The sequence below is a fragment of the Mobula hypostoma genome, chromosome 28, assembly GCF_963921235.1.
Source record: "Mobula hypostoma chromosome 28, sMobHyp1.1, whole genome shotgun sequence".
NCBI lineage: Eukaryota > Metazoa > Chordata > Chondrichthyes > Myliobatiformes > Myliobatidae > Mobula > Mobula hypostoma.
This window is the reverse complement of record NC_086124.1, coordinates 11,265,230-11,282,554: the sequence shown is the minus strand read 5'-3', so window position 1 is coordinate 11,282,554 and position 17,325 is coordinate 11,265,230. Positions and strand designations below refer to the sequence as shown.

General features: G+C 43.0%; 1 protein-coding gene across 1 annotated transcript; it reads right to left on the bottom strand.

Moving 5' to 3' along the window:
* Positions 1–3,869: 3,869 nt before the first annotated feature.
* On the bottom strand, positions 3,870–16,473 carry znf593 (zinc finger protein 593). Its single transcript, XM_063034916.1, has 4 exons — positions 16,333–16,473; positions 11,391–11,604; positions 9,548–9,610; positions 3,870–6,456 (listed from the first exon to the last, which is right to left on the bottom strand). The coding sequence occupies exons 2-4, from the start codon at positions 11,588–11,590 to the stop codon at positions 6,327–6,329; spliced, it is 393 nt and encodes a 130-aa protein (XP_062890986.1). The 5' UTR covers positions 11,591–11,604; positions 16,333–16,473; the 3' UTR covers positions 3,870–6,326.
* Positions 16,474–17,325: the final 852 nt, after the last annotated feature.

Genomic DNA, 17,325 nt, shown 5'->3' with positions numbered 1-17,325 from the left:
CTTGGAGGACTGGTGGGCCATTTTTAGTCTAGCCCCTACCCTTTGACCTGCTTGGCCTGTGTTAACTACCAAGAGCCAAAGCATAAAGCCCTGACTCCAGCCAACGTAGGTCTCAGGGTCATTGAGGCACACAAGCCTCCAAACCCTATGTCAAACTTGTGGTCCTCCTGCAGGCCTTGCAGAAAGAGGTGACTTATTTTGGTCTATCATTGAGCAAAGTTGGACTGCAACTTTTATCAGAACCTGAAAACTTGATGTCACTAGGCTCCAGTCATTTCTGAACTTGATTAAATACTACACTTGACTTCCAGACAAACCTGCCTCAATGTTAACTGCACTTTATTAACCACGTGGCCAAGTGGTTAAGGCATTCGACTAGCAACCCAAAGGTCATGAGTTCAAGCCCCAGCCGAGGCAGCGTGTTGTGTCCTTGAGCAAGGCACTTAACCATACAGTGCTCTGCGACGATATTGGTGCCAAGCTGTATCGGCCCTTGCCCTTCGCTCCCCTGTCGTGGGAGAAGGGAGACATGCAGCATGGGCAATTGACGGTCCTCCATACAACCTTGCCCAGGCCTGCGCCCTAGTGAGTGAAGACATTCCAGGTGCAGGTCCATGGTCTCGCAAGACTAACAGATACCTTTATTTTTATTATTATTAACCATTAAGGGAAGAGAAACCACTGAGATGGGAAGAAAGATCAAGAAGATGTGGGATCTGTGTAAAGTTTCCTCCCACAGTCCAAAGATTGGTAGGTTAATTGGTCATTTTAAATTGTCCCGTGATTAGGCTAGGGTTAAATCAGGGGTTGCTGGGTGGCACAGCTTGAAGGGCTGAAAAGACCTATTCCACACTGTATCTCAATAAATAAATAAGCCTTAATAATGATTCCTTTGGGTGTACCACACCAACTCGAGATAAAGCATGCATCTGAACGCAGAGTTGGACTAACTAACCATGTTGTGTGCTGTGGCCCTTTGAACCCTATTGCTTACACACATGCACATTGATTGAAAACAAAGAAAAATACACTTATATAGAGGAGGTGACATTGGAGTTACAAAGTTTCATTAAATCTTGCTGGGAAGAGTGATTACACCACACCCTCTTTGTTCTGCAAACAAAGTCTACTTTGGAAAATTCACTGATGGCGAATCAAAGCAATAAGGCAGGTGAGTAGACACAGCGGACCAAACTTAAGGGCTTTAAAAGGCAGCACTGATTACTTGCGATTCCCCAGGCATGGTATGTGTGGCGGTTGGCACAATGTTCTACTGTGGCGGCTGTAAGATCAGGGTTCAATTCCCACCACTATTTGTAAGGAGTTTGTATGTTCTCCCTGTGACTGCATGGGTTTCCACAGGGTGCTCGGGTTTCCTCTCACATTCCAAAGACGAAAGGGTTATAGGGTTAGTGAGGTGCGGGCTTGCTACGTTGGTGCTGGAAGCATGTTGACACTTGCGGGATGCCCAGCACAATCCTTACTGATCTGATTTGACACTCACAATGCATTTCATTAGATGTTTTTTTCTCCAGTTCTGCTGCAGGGTCTCGGCCCGAAACGTCGACTGTATTCTTTTCCATAGATGCTGCCTGGCTTGCTGAGTTCCTCCAGCATCTTGTGTGTATTGCTCAGACTTCCAGTATCTGCAGATTTTCTCTTAAGTCTGTGAACCCCAGTTCTTCAATCTTTATCTGTCCGCACATTTAATATTTTGAATGATCTGGCCTTCTGTACCCTCGGGGTGGACAATTCCAGAGAATCACTACCCCATGAAAGAAGAAATTTGTACACACCTCAGTTCTAAATAATTAACCCGTGTGTGTGCACACACGCGCGCAGAGATGTGTGGAGACCACTTGATCCAAGTGTGTACGGCCCAGGAAAATTGCAGTTAAGTCAGGAGATGATCCTAAAGGAGCTACAACAATTGTTCATTAAGAATTGTCAGATAGTATTTCTGATGAAAGTTAGTAAATGGATGTTACTTTGCTTGCATAGGTAAATTTGAGGGGAACCTGCAGGAGTTCCCAACCATTTTTATGCAATGAACCAATAGCATTAAGCAAGGAGTCCATGGACCCCAGGTTAGGAAGCCCTGCTAGAGGGTGGTATGAGTGTGGCATGAGCTGCCAGCAGAAGATGTCGATGTGGGTTCAGATGTAACATCTAAGAGAAGTTTGAATAGGTACATGAATGGGAGAGATTTAAAGGCATATTGTCTGGTGCAGGTGGATGAGACTAGGCAGATCAGGTCAGCATTGAGAAGATAGGCTGAAGGGCCTTTTTCTATGCTGTATGACTGAATCTGTTAGTTCAGCAAAGGCAAAATCAGCATCTCTGGTAAGAGTGCAGAGAATTTTAAAAATTGGTGACTTGCTTAAATTTTTAAAGTTGAAAATGCATTGAATCAGTGTTTTCTTTCCCTCTACCAGAAGAGTAGTATATGTAATATCGGTTACTTTAAAGCTCTCACCCCTTTTAAATTTTGTCATTTCAACTCATGGGCTGCAATAATATTTATAGAAAGCTCCAAAAGCAATCTATGAAGTCTTGTATAAATAAGCAGACTCTATTTGAGCTCGTCATCTCGTGATTGTGCACCCTGCTGGAGACAAGGAATTCAATGGGCATGCATACTTTAGTTATCGACTGGAACTTCACGTGAATATAAATACATTCAGATTGGCCTGCCCAATATCTTTCTGCTTCTCACCAACCAGTACAATAGTTCCTTTTCTCTACCAACCTCTCTCTATCTTTCTGCAAACCCAATTCACACAAATTTGGATAGTTCATGAGCTGATCTGATCGTAACCTGATATGGTGGCGTCTTGCTAACATAAAGTTGAGGCTCCAACTCTGAGTGGCATGCACTAAATGAGATTTTAGGAGTAAAATCTTGCTTACAATTCAGCCCAGGACAAAATTCCTGCGCCATCTTGACACCAAATGACAAGAGAAGGCTCACACCAGAGCGTACACGAATAATCCATTTGTGCTCAATGTCGGATCTAAGGAACCTTGGTCTGAAATTACTGATTTTAAAAAAGCAATGCCAGAAATATAAGGTAACACAAAAAAAATCAGGAGGTCAAGGCGAGAGGAAACGTTAATATTTTAACTTTGCCTCTCTCTCCATAATTCGTTGTCAACATCTGCCTTAGAACAGAGGGAGGGATTGACAATGGAACTAGGAAAGGACAAAAGGGGCAAAATATATAGAAATAATGTAAATCTAACAATATTCTTATAACTTTTTTATAGTTTCACAATTCTATGTATGTCAAATAATGGAGAAATGAAGTGCCAGAATCTATTTTAGCAACTGAATAAATAATTGACAGTATGTCTATATTTAAATTACAGAAAGTGGATTGTTTAAAATAACAAACCTATTATTCCCATTTAAAACTCTCCTATCCTGTGATTTACAGAGCCTTGAGGACAACTTACAAATAAGTTAATTGTCGACTTTAAATACTACAAAAAAAATTCAAACATTTGGCAGCCACAGCTTATGTCAGCCATCCAGATACTCTGTAATAGAATTCAGAGGCAGAAGACAGAAGCTTGATTTGTGGAACCTGAAATATGCAATAGGGAGTCAGAAATTAGATATCTGAATGGCTTCCTGTAATTCTTGGAAAGTTATTTCATGCCTTTTTCCTACTGTTTGTCATCCTGAGCTTTTTAATGTTTTGATGTAACTGGTCCTATTAATCATGAGTTCGGCAGAGATGCAGAAACCTCCTGAATATTGCTTCATGTTGCACCCATCAGCTTTGTAGCCTCCTGTCGCTGAATATACACACTGACTTATGAAACTTAGCTATCATGAAAAAGAATCATTATCAAAGCACAAGAAATTCTGAAAAAACGACAATTAACTCATTTATGGTCATAGCACAAATACAATCCAAGTCTAAGCCTCTTCTCACTGCTACCATCAGGGAGGAGGTACAGGAACATGAAAGCACACACTCGATTCAGAAACAGCTTCTTCCACTCTGAATGGACACTGAACCCACGAACACTACCTCACTTTTTTATTTCCTTTTTTTTGCACTACTTAACTATTTACATATATTTACTGTAATTCATGGTTTTTTAATTATGTATTGCATTGTACTGCTTCTGGAAAGTAAACAAATTTCACGCATATGCTGGTGATATTAAACCTGATTCTGACTACAGTAAACAACAGGAATTCTGCAGATGCTGGAAATTCAAGCAACACACATCAAAGTTGCTGGTGAACGCAGCAGGCCAGGCAGCATCTGTAGGAAGAGGTGCAGTCGACGTTTCAGGCCGAGACCCTTCCCAGGCCCTTCTAACCACGCCGCCCAGCAATCTCCCAGATCATTCCACATACTGAGAGAAAGTTTCCCCTCTCAACCCAAATTAAACTCCTCTACCCCAGGGAGGATTGTTCCTATCCTACACTCATAATTTCAAACATTTCTATAGGGTTGCACTGCCCCCCCGCCCCATTCTCCAAAGTTCCAATGAATAAAGGCATGGCCCGGTGAACCTCGTTGGCCTTCATCGGAGGGTCTCCGTTCTCAGCTCTTTGCTTTCAGTCTCCTGGGTCAGGTATCTCCAGCTCATTGAATTTTATCCTCCTCTTCCTCCCCCCCCCACCCCCATTAAGTGTCTTCAACCATGAAAGGCCTCGATAGAGTGGATGTGGAGAGGATGTCCATTTAGAACAGAGACAAGGAGGAATTTCTTTAGCCAAAGAGTGGTGAATCTGTGGAATTGGTTACCACAGATGGCTGTGAAGGCCAAGGCATTGGGGTATATTTAAGGCTGAGGTTGATAAGATCCTTGATTAGTCGGGGCAAGAACGGATACGGGGAGATGGCAGGAGATTGGGGCTGAGAGGGAAAAGGATCGGCCATGATGAAATGCTGGAGCAGACTTGATGGGCCAAATGGCCTAGCCCTGCTCCTATATATTACAATCTTCAGTTTGTTGTCTCCATCAACCGAGGGGTCCGTGGACCCGAGATTGTAAGCCCCTGCTCTAAACAGTCTTCATTTGTTCATGTTTTCCATGAACCTGATGCAGGGTGTTGACCCAAGGGACAAACAATTCCCCACCTCCCCACCCCCTGTACAGATGCTGCTCAATTCCACACATTCCCCGATTTTTTTTTTGCTTGTCCAGATTCTAGTCTGCTGTCTCATCACTGTACTGCCCACAGTTGTTACTCTGCAAACATACATCCTTTAAAATTCCTCATGCTTGCCTTTACACTTCTATCCTAGCATCATTCAAATATCACGATACACTATAACTGAGTCGGTATGAAATAGTAATTTCCTTCTATCTCCTTCCTAGCTGGCTGTCGTGCAGACCCAAGAGCTGAACTCCTATCTTCCGCTATTAGTTGATATCTGGCAGTGCAAATGCAATCAAGCATGGATCTTGATCACCAAAATAATGTAGACTGGAGTTAATCAGTTAACACAAGAGATACCACAGCCAGCAGATGAAGCAAGACAGCCTAACTTCAAGCTACTGGCTTTGGGTCTATTTTTTCCAATAAGATGGTGTCGCATTTGGTCGCAGTGGCTTCTAGAGGGCCAACCAAAGGGGCTATTGTCTTTTTTAAATGTATTTGTTATGATTGCAAGACCCTGCTGGACATTAAGAATTTAGAGTACTGCAGGACTACCCCATCAGCGAGTTGCTTGTTAGCAGAGAAAGTGAAGGAGCTGGTCTTAGTGCGGCTCGCCCTGCTGCCTGCATCGGAGAGGGTTCAGAGGAGTCAGTGTGCACCCTAACAGCGAGCGATCGTCTTAGTCGCTTTTCTTGCGATCATAAGACCCTGTTGGATATTGTTAATGCTGAATGCTGCAAGTCTGATTCGCTGATTTATTGGTGGTGGGGGAGCTGCGTGGTCTTGGTTGTAGTGAGGACAAAGCCTCAAGCCGCACAAGGAGAGAGGCGTTGGAGTCAGTGCTGCCCCCCAGTGTTTGCTCAGCGGAAGACAAGCAATATTGTGTTCGACTGCAGACTGCTGCAACATTCATGGACACAGGGACTTGGACTGTATTTTTTAGTGTGACTGTATTTTACTGATCTCTTATATGTGCTTGCTTTCATATGTGCTGTGTATGACTGTTGGTACTGTGTTTTGCACCTGGGCCCCAGAGTAACACTGTTTCATTTGGCTGGAATCATGGGTTTTCATGTATGACTGAATGACAATTGAACTTGTATTACAATTTTAACAATACAAAGGTCAGCTAAATCAACAGTTAGTCTTTGGAAGTAGTTCAAAACATATCTCATTGAAAGGTTAAATCCGTGAATTATTATATGTTCATATCCTCCTCTACAGCCTGTGTCTCGACTTTGATTTTCTTTGCTGGTACGTAGGAGCCCATTCCTGCTGCTCGTTCTGCTTCATCCTGGGTATATGGCTCTTCACTCAATTGCTTTAGCCTAGAAAACAAGCATACAAAAATACAGGATGAAGACTCAATGTCTTTGATTTTTGATCATCAATTTTTTTTTCATTGTTTTATTCAACTAGTGAATGTTATTTGTTGCACCTCAGGCACTGAAATTAACACTTTAAATCAAAGCAGACTACCCCAATAACTCAGTCAGTTTATTCAACAAATCCCCTGATGCAGGTGAAGTTGGGTTTTTATTCTGTTAAGCACAATACCTGCTTTGGAAAGTGAAGACAAGCTAGAAATTAAATAATCAATCATTAAATTATTGCAACGCTTTACGGAATCCAGCTGAAAGATCAGAGTTCAATTCCTGCCACTGTCTGTAAGGAGTTTGCACGTCTCACCCTGAGTTTCCTCGGGTGCTCCGGTTTCCCTTCACATATGGGGTAGGGTTAGTGAGTTGTGGGCATGCTATGTTGGCGCCAGAAGCGTGGCGACACTTGCAGGCTGCCCAGCACAATCCTCGCTGATTTGATTTGATGCAAACACATTTCAATGTACATGTGACAAATAAAACTGATCTTTAACAAACATCACAAAATAGTGAGATCGCATTTGAATTTGGAGCCTTCCTCAGTTCAAATGTTCATGGTCAAAGCTCACCTAAATAATTATTGTACAGACGTTGTGGAGCTAACTTTTGTTGCCTTGTTGAAGGAGGTTTGAGAAAGTGGACAAACAGTACAAGATACCCCAAACTTATCTGTAACCTTACCTTCAGTCAAAAGGGAGTGTAATCGTTACTTTCAAGCAAACCCACCCCCCCTCAGAGGCTAAACACGATGGGGGGGGGGGAAGAGGGAAGGATTGACACCGTATGATGCTCTCTCCACAAACAACAAAGTTCCAAGTCAATGAAAGTACATCTTATCCCTTATTGAGTAACCAGCAAAGACAAACGATCTTGTAACGATGAAACTAATGATATAATGAAATAAGCAGCCCAAGAGTATTCAAATGTACGTAAGCCAAGCATTTTCTCAAATGTATTTAAATGATAAGCGAAACATTCAAAAAAATATCATTCCCAGCTGCTTCCAACTCCAACCAGATAAAAAACTGAAGACAAAACGTAAATACATAACTATACTCTTCACTCCTACCACCCCCAACCCACATGACAAATTAACCAAAATAAATGTGCCACATAAATACAAAGCAGACAGAAAATAGATATATGGCTCCTAAAGAGGCATAAAGATTCAGGTAATCTACGACCCCCCCAGCCATATGCTGCCAGGGTGGCCAAATGCATAAAAGTTGCAGAAGGTTGCTGAACTGCATCATCCAAAAGCTGTTGTTCCTCTCTGCGCCTTATGGCGCATCAGGCAGCAACCTTGCCATTTCTTTAGGATTTTTTTTACGAGGCTGAGTGACTAACTTGACACTCAACCCAGCACAGATGGAAAGCGTGCAAGTAGCCAGCCGGATTCGAAACAGGGACCACTCGCCTCAGCTTGGTGCAGATGCCACTAACCACCAGCCAGCTAAGTCATCAATTAGACTCATCATTAATCAAAACCAAATGATGATTTAATATAACTCAATTTCAATAGCATTCCTGACTACTGCACATCTTAAACTTTCAGAATAGGGCTGGGTGATTGGAGTCAGAGGTTAAGTGGGTGTTTTTCTGACTGGAAGTCTATAACAAGTGTGGTATCATAAGAGTTGGTACTGAGATCTTTGATTTTTGTATATGTACAACTTGGATGAGAATGGTAAGTGGTATGATTAGTAAGTTTGCAGATGACATGAAAAGTAATGGAGTTGTAGACATCAAAAAAGTTTGTCAGAGAATAGTGTGGGGTATAGACTGGCTGGATAGTTGGATGGTGCAGAGGCAGATGGAATTTAATCCAGACAAATGAGTAATAATGTGCCTCTGGAAGTGAAACATACAGCTTAGAATGAATGACAGGGACCTTGGGAGCATCAATGCACAAAGGTGGATAGGGTAGTGAAGGCAGTGTTTGCTAAGCTTGTATTAATAGGCCGAGGCATTGAGGGTAAAAGTTGGGCCATCACGTTGCTGCTGAAGAAAACATTGGTCAGACCACATTTGGGTGTGTATAGTTCTGTTTGCTTCAGAGGAAGGGTGCGGTAACAACACAGATAGTACAGGAAAGAGTCACCAGAATGTTGCCTGGTATAAAGGGAGTTACAGATTAGGATTTACAAGGATGTTACTGGGACTGGAGGGCCTGAGTTATAAGGAAAGATTGAATATGTTAGGACTTTATTCCTTGGAACGTAGAAGACTGAGGGGAGATTTGATAGAGGTGTATGAAATTATGAGGGATACAAATAGCATAAATGCAAGCCGACCTTTTCCACTGAGGTTGGGTGGGACTGCAACTAGAGCTCTTGGGTTAGGGGTGAAAGATGAAAAGTTGAAAGGGAACACGAGGGGAACCTTCTTCACTCAGAGGGTATGGTGAGAGTATGGAATGAACTGCCAGTTACTGTACATGGATGGTAGGGGTATGGAGGGCGATGGTCCCAGTGCAGGTCGATGGGAGTCGGCAGTTTAAATGGTTCACTGATTAGACGGGCCATAGGTGCCATTTCTATGCTGTACTTTTCTGTGACTCTATTCCAGGAGAGATTGAATTGAATATATTTTCACTGGAACATGGAGGGCTGACTGGTTTGGATGTACATGGATGAGGGGGGTGTGGAAGGCTATGGTCCAGGTGTGCGTCAATGGAACTAGGCAGAATAACAGTTGAGCACGGACCAAATGGGCCGAATGGCCTGTTTTTGTGCTGTAGCACTCTATGACCTTATAGAGATTTATAAAATTCTGAGGGTCATAAATAGGATACACAGTCAGTCTTTTTCCCAGGGCACGGGAGCCTAGAGCTAGAGGGTACAGGTTTAATGTGAGAGGGGAGATATTTAAAGGATATAGAAGGGGCAAGTTTTCACAGGCAAATGGGATTAACATAGATAGGTATCACCAATGGCATAGACAAGGTGGGCTGTATGGTTCTATAATTCAATGCCTCATTCTCCTCCACTCATCTTCCTACATCGTGACTGAGCCTAAGACCGTGTTTGAAGACAATTACCTTCGTTTGTGAACTTTTGTCTTAAAATGTTCTTTCAGAGTCCTCTGATCAATAAAGTATCGCCTGCAAATGGAACAAAAGAAAAGTTACTGAAGTGATTAAACCCATGTGGACGTCCATAATTTTTTTTTAATATTGTTGGAAACCACTGTTATTTTTAAATTACACTTTCCTGTGAGATTTGTACTTTTTAACAAACTCAAGTACTTTTCACACTCACTGACAGAAAGCAGTATAGCAGCTAAACTAACAGTTTATCACCTTATGTCCTGGTGAAGGGTCTCGGCCTGAAATGTCGACTGTCTACTCTTTTCCAAAGATGCTGCCTGGCCTGCTGAGATCCTCCAGCATTTTGTGTGGGTTGCTTTGGATTTCCAGCTTCTGCAGATTTTGTCGGGTTTATCACCCTACATATTTTTCATTGGGGAAGTATTAGCACATCACCCACATCTTGTAATTGTTTTAATTATGTAGCCTATTAATTAATTCATCTTTATCCAAGGAATTTCCCTCATCTTATCTATAAAAGTGATAGAATTTTCAGAAGCACCATCTTTTATTACATTGTCTTACACCCATTAATGTTAATTCCCCTTAGCATCGTTTCTCAGCTCTTTATTTAGTTTGCTTAGTGTTTGTATTTTGTTTGTACTCTAGAATAAACTGAAATCTTAGAATTAGGATTCCTTGCCATTCTTGACTCCTGGTAGAACCGTAAGGATCAGAAAATAAAGGGAGATACAACATTATTTTATTCCATTCACCAATCAAACTTTTTGCCAATTATCTCTTCAGAAACTTCTGCTTTGGCCATTATGCTGTAACTAACACACCTCTGCTCTCATCTCCCTACAGTCGTTGTCTGAGGCAGCAAGCGGAAAGCTCAATATAAAGTTAGCCAGGTGATTGAGAACATCAAACTTGTGTGTAAAAGCTTATCACCATTTTCCAAGTGTGCACAGAATATATGAGATTTAGTAGTATATTAAAAAAACTTTTTCATTTTCACTGTTCTTAGTTGTTTTGCTTTGTCAGCTTCTTTTCTGAACTTGAGATCAAAACAATTTATGGAGAAATTGACTTTAAAGCCATTCATTAGTTTTTTGTTTGTTGTGCCCTGTGTCGAATGACGTAGACAATTAAGGTCTTTCCATGAATGCAATTGTTCTGGGCAAATCCTTCTACAGAAGTGGTTTGCCATTGTCTTCTTCTGGGCAGTGTCTTTACAAGACAGGTAACCCTGGATTTTATCAATACTCTTCAGGGATTGTCTGCCTGCCGTTAGTGGTCGCATCACCAGGACTTGTGACATGCACCAGCTGCTCATACGACCATAGCTTCATGTGAACTTGATCAGTGGGGGTGGGGAGGATGCTAAATAAGTGCTACACCTTGCCGAAAGGTAACCTGCAGGCTAGCAGAGGGAAGGATCTCCACCTTGCCACCCAAATTATTTTAAGGTCCGAAAAGGCTTTTTAAGTTAAAGGTTGTAGATATATTTGATTTATAATTATAGAAAAACTACCAGGGCATATCATCAGTGTCTTTACAAGCAGGCTCATAGAACACAGATAGCTAGAACACATTACAGGCCCTTCGGCCCACAATGTCGTGCCAACCATGTAACCTACTCCATGTGACCGAGTTACGGGTGAGTAACAACTCAGTCTTCTGTAAAACCAGTTAAAATTCTAAGCACAGACCTGAGCAGAATGGAACTGTCCACAGCAGACCCTCCACTGCAAATGAGTACAGTACCATTCCAGCAGGACACAGATGTACATCGTTGGTAGGGTGCACATAAAAGTAGAGAACATATTGTTCACAAATGACAGCTACTTACGCACAGTGCAAGCAATAAAACTGTGCATTTCCAGTGACGTCACAATCTACTTCCTGGTGCAGTAACTTGCTGGCATTTTCAGGTTTCATATCATCATGGATCTGATCTAAGTCTTTTGTTCGCCTTTTCGTCTTCCACAGCTTTGACACATTTTTCTTTTTGTCGCTGTTATGATTGCCAATCCTCTTTGACCGAGTCATCTCCACCAGCAATCCTGAAACAAAAAAAAACTTAACTTTAACATTTGTTTTCGATTCCATTTCCACCACTGCTTCTGATAAGAACCTCAAAATTTGTTTTTGAGGTTTGAATTTCAATTGCCAATGGTGTGCCGGAATCTTGATCCCCAGTTGCTTTGACATCGGTTTGAACTCAATTTAAGAAGTAAATTCTTAACTTTCAGGGTAGTATATAGCAAATAATCACATTATTTCATAACACAAGGAAAATAAATCAATAAATAATCTGGCCCCTTGAATCTGTTCTGCCTTTCAATTTGTCATATTTAAAATTATCTTAAACTGTCAGATCTTAAATTCACCGTGGATATATTTTCATAGGAAGATGTAGTCATACAAGTAAGAGAAATAATTAATTGATGCAAGAGAGACCAGATGAGTCAAAGCTAGGTATCTGGTTGGGTTGAGTAGTTCTCCAAGATTGGATTGCCAAGATCAGAGAACAACTCAACCCAACCACCAACCAACTGAGCTACTCACTTTCCACATTATTTCCAACTTGTATATCTGGTACTTTCCTTGATTAAGTAGACAGTAAGCCCCAAAGATTTCCTTGGCATGGAATTTAGGCTTTGCAAAATTCCCTATTTAGAATGTCAAAGATGCGAAGTGTTCAACTTGATTCAAAGATTGCCTTTCTTCAAAGTTTCGGAGTACATTATCTAAGTATGTGTGCAGTATACAACCCTGAGGTTCACCTTCCTCAGACAGCTACGAAACAAAGAAACACCATGGAACCCGCTGAAAGAAAAACATCAAACCCCACACGCGCTAAAAACAAATTACGCAAACAGCAACAAAACAAAAAACAAGCGAAAAACACAAAATCGAAAGAATCCAGGCATATTCAGTTCTTAATACATCATAATTATAAGTGATAATTATACATTATTGCTTGTAAAAATTATGTACCTGAATCTTGAAACCTCGGTTCTTACATTCCATTTTAAACAGTTCTTCTCTAAACTAATCCTCTCATTATATATTTCTCAACTAAGTTTTCTACAACATGTCCTTGCTCAGTTATTTAACTTCTTTAGTTTTTTTGAAATTGGTTAGTGTAGGGTCAAAGTTTGATATACACACCAACAGGAATTAATCTTAAGCTCACAATTAGCCACTCTGAATGGCTTCCTTTTACTTCAGTGGTCCCTCCACCATAACAGACAACAGTCAGCCAACCTTTCTAATGTGGATGGGTCATCAATATATGTTAGTCACCTCTCCCCACATTTGCGATCAAACCTACATATCATTACACCTTGTATCATATAATGCAGGCAATCATGGTCCTCAGTATGATTGTTATTGGCAAATTTTTCTACAGAAGTGTTTTGCCACTGCCTTCTTCTGGTCAGTGTCTTTACAAGACGGGTGACCCCCAGCCATTATCAATACTCTTCAGAGATTGTCTGCCTGGAGTCAGTGGTCGCATAACCTGGCCTCGTGATATGCACCAACTGCTCGTACGACCATCCACCACCTGCTTCCATGGTCATGTGACCCTGATTCAGGGTGGGGGCTAAGTAGGTGCCACACTTTGCCAAAGGGTGACCTATAACCATATAACAATTACAGCATGGAAACAGGCCATCTCGGCCCTTCTAGTCCATGCCGAACTCTTACCCTATCCTATTCCCACCGACCTGCACTTAGCCCATAACCCTCCATTCCTTTCCTGTCCATATATCTATCCAGTTTAACTTTAAACGACAACATCGAACCTGCCTCAACCACTTCTGCTGGAAGCTCGTTCCACACAGCTACCACTCTCTGAGTAAAGAAGTTCCCCCTCATGTTACCCCTAAACTTTTGTCCTCTAATTCTCAACCCATGTCCTCTTGTTTGAATCTTCCCCACTCTCAATGGAAAAAGTCTAACCACATCAACTCTATCAATCCCCCTCATAATTTTAAACACCTCTATGAAGTCTCCCCTCAACCTGCTACGCTCCAAAGAATAAAGACCTAACTTGTTCAACCTTTCTCTGTAACTTAGGAGATGAAACCCAGGTAACAGTTCAGTAAACCTCCTCTGTACTCTCTCAATTTTATTGACATCCTTCCTATAATTCGGTGACCAGAACTGTACAAAATACTCCAGATTTGGCCTTACCAATGCCTTATACAATTTCAACATTACATCCCAACTCCTATACTCAATGCTCTGATTAATAAAGGCCAGCAAACCAAAAGCTTTCTTCACCACCCTATCCCCATGAGATTCCAACTTCAGGGAACTATACACCATTATTCTTAGATCCCTCTGTTCTAAAGCATTCTAAAGCAGGCTAGCAGAGGAAAGGAATGCCTTACACCTCCTTTGGTAGAGACGTATCTCCACCCTGCTACCCACAGACAGAGATATATCTTTTAAATCTCTCCATCTTTCCCACTATTTGTCTCCTCCAATTAGCAGTGATTCAGCAGGCACTAAACATTTCCTCTCAGCCACCACCACCCCGTCACTCAGCTTCCAACCTCGCATCAGATATTTTGTTTTCACTACCCTCCTCCCTTTGAAATGTAAAAGCATGTTTTATTTTTAACTTTTTCTACTCATTAAGCTGATAATCTTTAGGGTTTTTTTCCCCTCTCTCTCCACAGGTGCTGCCTGATCTGCAAAGTATTCCCAGCATTTCCTGTTTTTATTTTGACTTACTATTAACTGCAGTATTTCGCTCCTACTTGCTGATTAGAGTGTCGAGCAAGACTGAAATCAATGTGGACAAGAGCGGAAGGCCAGCAAGTATTCAGTGCCATCACCCTGCGTGTGACTGATCTCTCTCTCTCTCTGTCCTGCCAGAAGGAGGTGCCTACGCTTGAGCAATCCCTCTCTCCCTCTCGCTCACGGCTGCCAGAGTCTCGGGCAAGGTTTAATCGACGCAGTTTGTGGATTAGACTCCGCAGATAATGCAAGTCATGTTACAAACAAGAGAAACCCCGCAGAGGCAGGAAATCCAAGCAACACACACAAAATGCTGGAAGAACTAAGCTGGCCAGGCAGCATCTATGGGGAAAAAAAAACAGTTGACGTTTTGGGCTGAGACCCCTTGGCAGGGCTGCACGTTACTGCTTACTCCTTTTTGATTGCTATTTTATGCGATTTTGATCAGACGACTGGCTCTATCCCCTGCAGACAATGAAAAACAGACCTGAACTAAGGTAAGCCGAACATTCCCAGACTGTTTCAAGGACTCTGCGGTCTGATGTTTTATGTTCTGTGTGTTTTTCACTCATTTTTTCAACGCTTGCACAATTTGTTCCTTTTTTTTTTGCTCGTTGGGTGTTTGAAATGCGTTCCATGGTGGTTTTGTTTTGTGGCCATCTTGGGAAGATGAATCTCAGGACTGCACACATACTTTGATCATGAATCTTTAAATCTTTGGTCAATGGCTTTAAAGTAGATCAAACCACTGACAATGCAGAAGTGGTGGTCCAGATGAGGTAAATTACCACAGCTGCTCGAATATGCAGCAGAAAATAAACTGCTGGAGGAACTTAGCTGGTCGGGCAACATCTGAGGAGACAGGAATGGTCAATGTTTTTGGGTGGAGACCCTGTCCTAGAGACATGAAAGTTATAAGATCAGCAAAAACATTCTTTAACTCCCAAAAGTGTGAATCTTCTGCTAGAAAATGGTCCATTGCAGGCCTTAGCAGGATTAAGCAGGTTAAGGCAGGAACGATTCTCCCTCCCATTTTATGCACAGTTGCATTGATGCAGTTCATAATGAAATGTGCAGCTTCTCGTTATTCAGTTGCCTTTCGAGACACATGAAACTGCAGATGTGGGAATCTGGAGCAACTATCAAAACATGGAGGAACTCGAGCGGGTCAGGCAGCATCTACTGACAGAAACGGACAGTCGATGTTTCGGGCTGAGACCCTTTGTCAGGATTGAATGGTAAAGGGGAGATGGCGGGCATAAAAGGTGGAAGGCAGGGATGGAGCAAGGGTTCGGAAATGACAAGTGGATCCAGGCAATGAGGGGTGATAGGCAGATGGAGAAGGAGCAAGTGGAGATGGGGACAGAGGCTGGACAGCATGAACACTCGTTAAAATGTTCCCCCTCTGCCTCTCCACCTAACCTACCAACTCCTACAACTATCCTAGCCCCCCTCACCCTGCACCTTTCCCAGCCACCCACTCCATCATCACCTACACTTGGCCAAATAGGGAATCTGACAAAGCCTAAATTCCATTCAGAGGAACCCACTTGGTTTTCCAACCCCCTCCCTACATTGATGCCACGCTCCCCCGTACTTTCTCATCAGATTCCACCATCTGCAACACTCTGTCGCCTCCACCCATCCTTCCCCTCCCAGTTTCTGAGGCTATTCCAACTCTCCCCGTCCTCCTCACCTCCCTACACTGACCACCTCCCCTCTCTCAGACCAAATGAAGGGTTTCTGACCACCCATTTCCTTCCACAGAGGCTGCCTGACCGGACACAAGAGAGACTGCGGAGGCTGGGAATCTACAGCAACGCACACCAGATGCGGGAGGAACCGAATCAAGTCAGGCAGCCTCTGTGGAGGGAAATGGACAGGCGCTAGTTCGGGCCGATTGTCCTGATAAAGGGTCTCGACCCAAAGCGTCGACTGTCCATCTCCCCACCACCACCACACCGCGGACGCGGCCTGACGCGCCGAGTTCCCCCGGTTTTTTAAATTGATCTGTTAAATTGCCCTCTCGCACTCACCGTCCGATCAGTCACGCCCGTGGGACGGAGCGGCTGGGGTGGGGACAGAGACGGCGGGGAGGCGAGACCGGACAAGAGCGAACCCACAGCCACCGCCACCGACAGCGGGAGGGAAAGGAAGGCAGGAAGGAGAAGCGTCTCCTTCCGGGGTCAGCGCGCTCCCGCGCGGCTCCGAGGGCAAGTTCACCGGGTCACGCGGGAGTGAGCGCCCGCTCCGGAGCCGAGGTGAGGGAGTCGCGCCGATTCCCGCCACGCAACGATTTATGGAGGATAAACTACAAACTCTACCAAGAGCAGGCCTCTCCTGATGAAGGAAGGGTCTCGGCCCGAAACGTCGACTGTTCACTCTTCTCCATAGATGCTGTCTGGCCTGCTGAGTTCCTCCAGCATTTTTGTGCCCGTTTTGCCTTGGATTTCCAGCATGTGGGTTCCAGCACATTCGGGTGTTGTGGGAAATGAGACAGCAGATAGGCTGGCAAAAGCAGCAGTCAAAAAAGGATCTGTAGAGGTCAATATTAAACTATCAAAATCAGAGGGGAAGAGCATAGTGTGGAGAAGGATAAATCAACAGTGGCAGCAGCATTGGGATAGAGCAATAAAAGGAGGACATTTACATTCAATTCAGAACAGAGTAGATATGGGAAGAAGTAGGGGAGTAAAGCGGAAGGAGCAAGTAATTATAAGTAGACTGAGAATTGGGCACAGCAACCTTAATGGCACTGGCCATCATAAATAAGCATCCAACAGGTTTTTGCGATCTGTGTCAGGAGACTGAAACAGTAGAGCATATCCTTATTTCCTGCCGGAAATTTGCATAGGAAAGGCAACAAATGTTACAACAATTACGCAAAATAGGACTGGTAGAGAACAGTGTTAAAGGTTTATTGGAATGTGGGGAGAGTGATCAGGGGTTGTTTAGTTATTTAAGGGCGATGGGACTGGAAGGACGGCTTTAAGCTGAAAGGACATTGAAGGACAATAAATCCTGAAGAT

Excerpts from the sequence above, each read along its gene's own strand:
- znf593 (XM_063034916.1), bottom strand. The coding sequence starts at position 11,590 with ATGACTCGGTCAAAGAGGATTGGCAATCATAACAGCGACAAAAAGAAA. Across the intron at positions 9,611-11,390 it reads TTTTATTGCTTGCACTGTGC|GCGATACTTTATTGATCAGA; the intron begins GTAAGTAGCTGT and ends TTCCATTTGCAG. Across the intron at positions 6,457-9,547 it reads ACAAAAGTTCACAAACGAAG|GCTAAAGCAATTGAGTGAAG; the intron begins GTAATTGTCTTC and ends CTTGTTTTCTAG.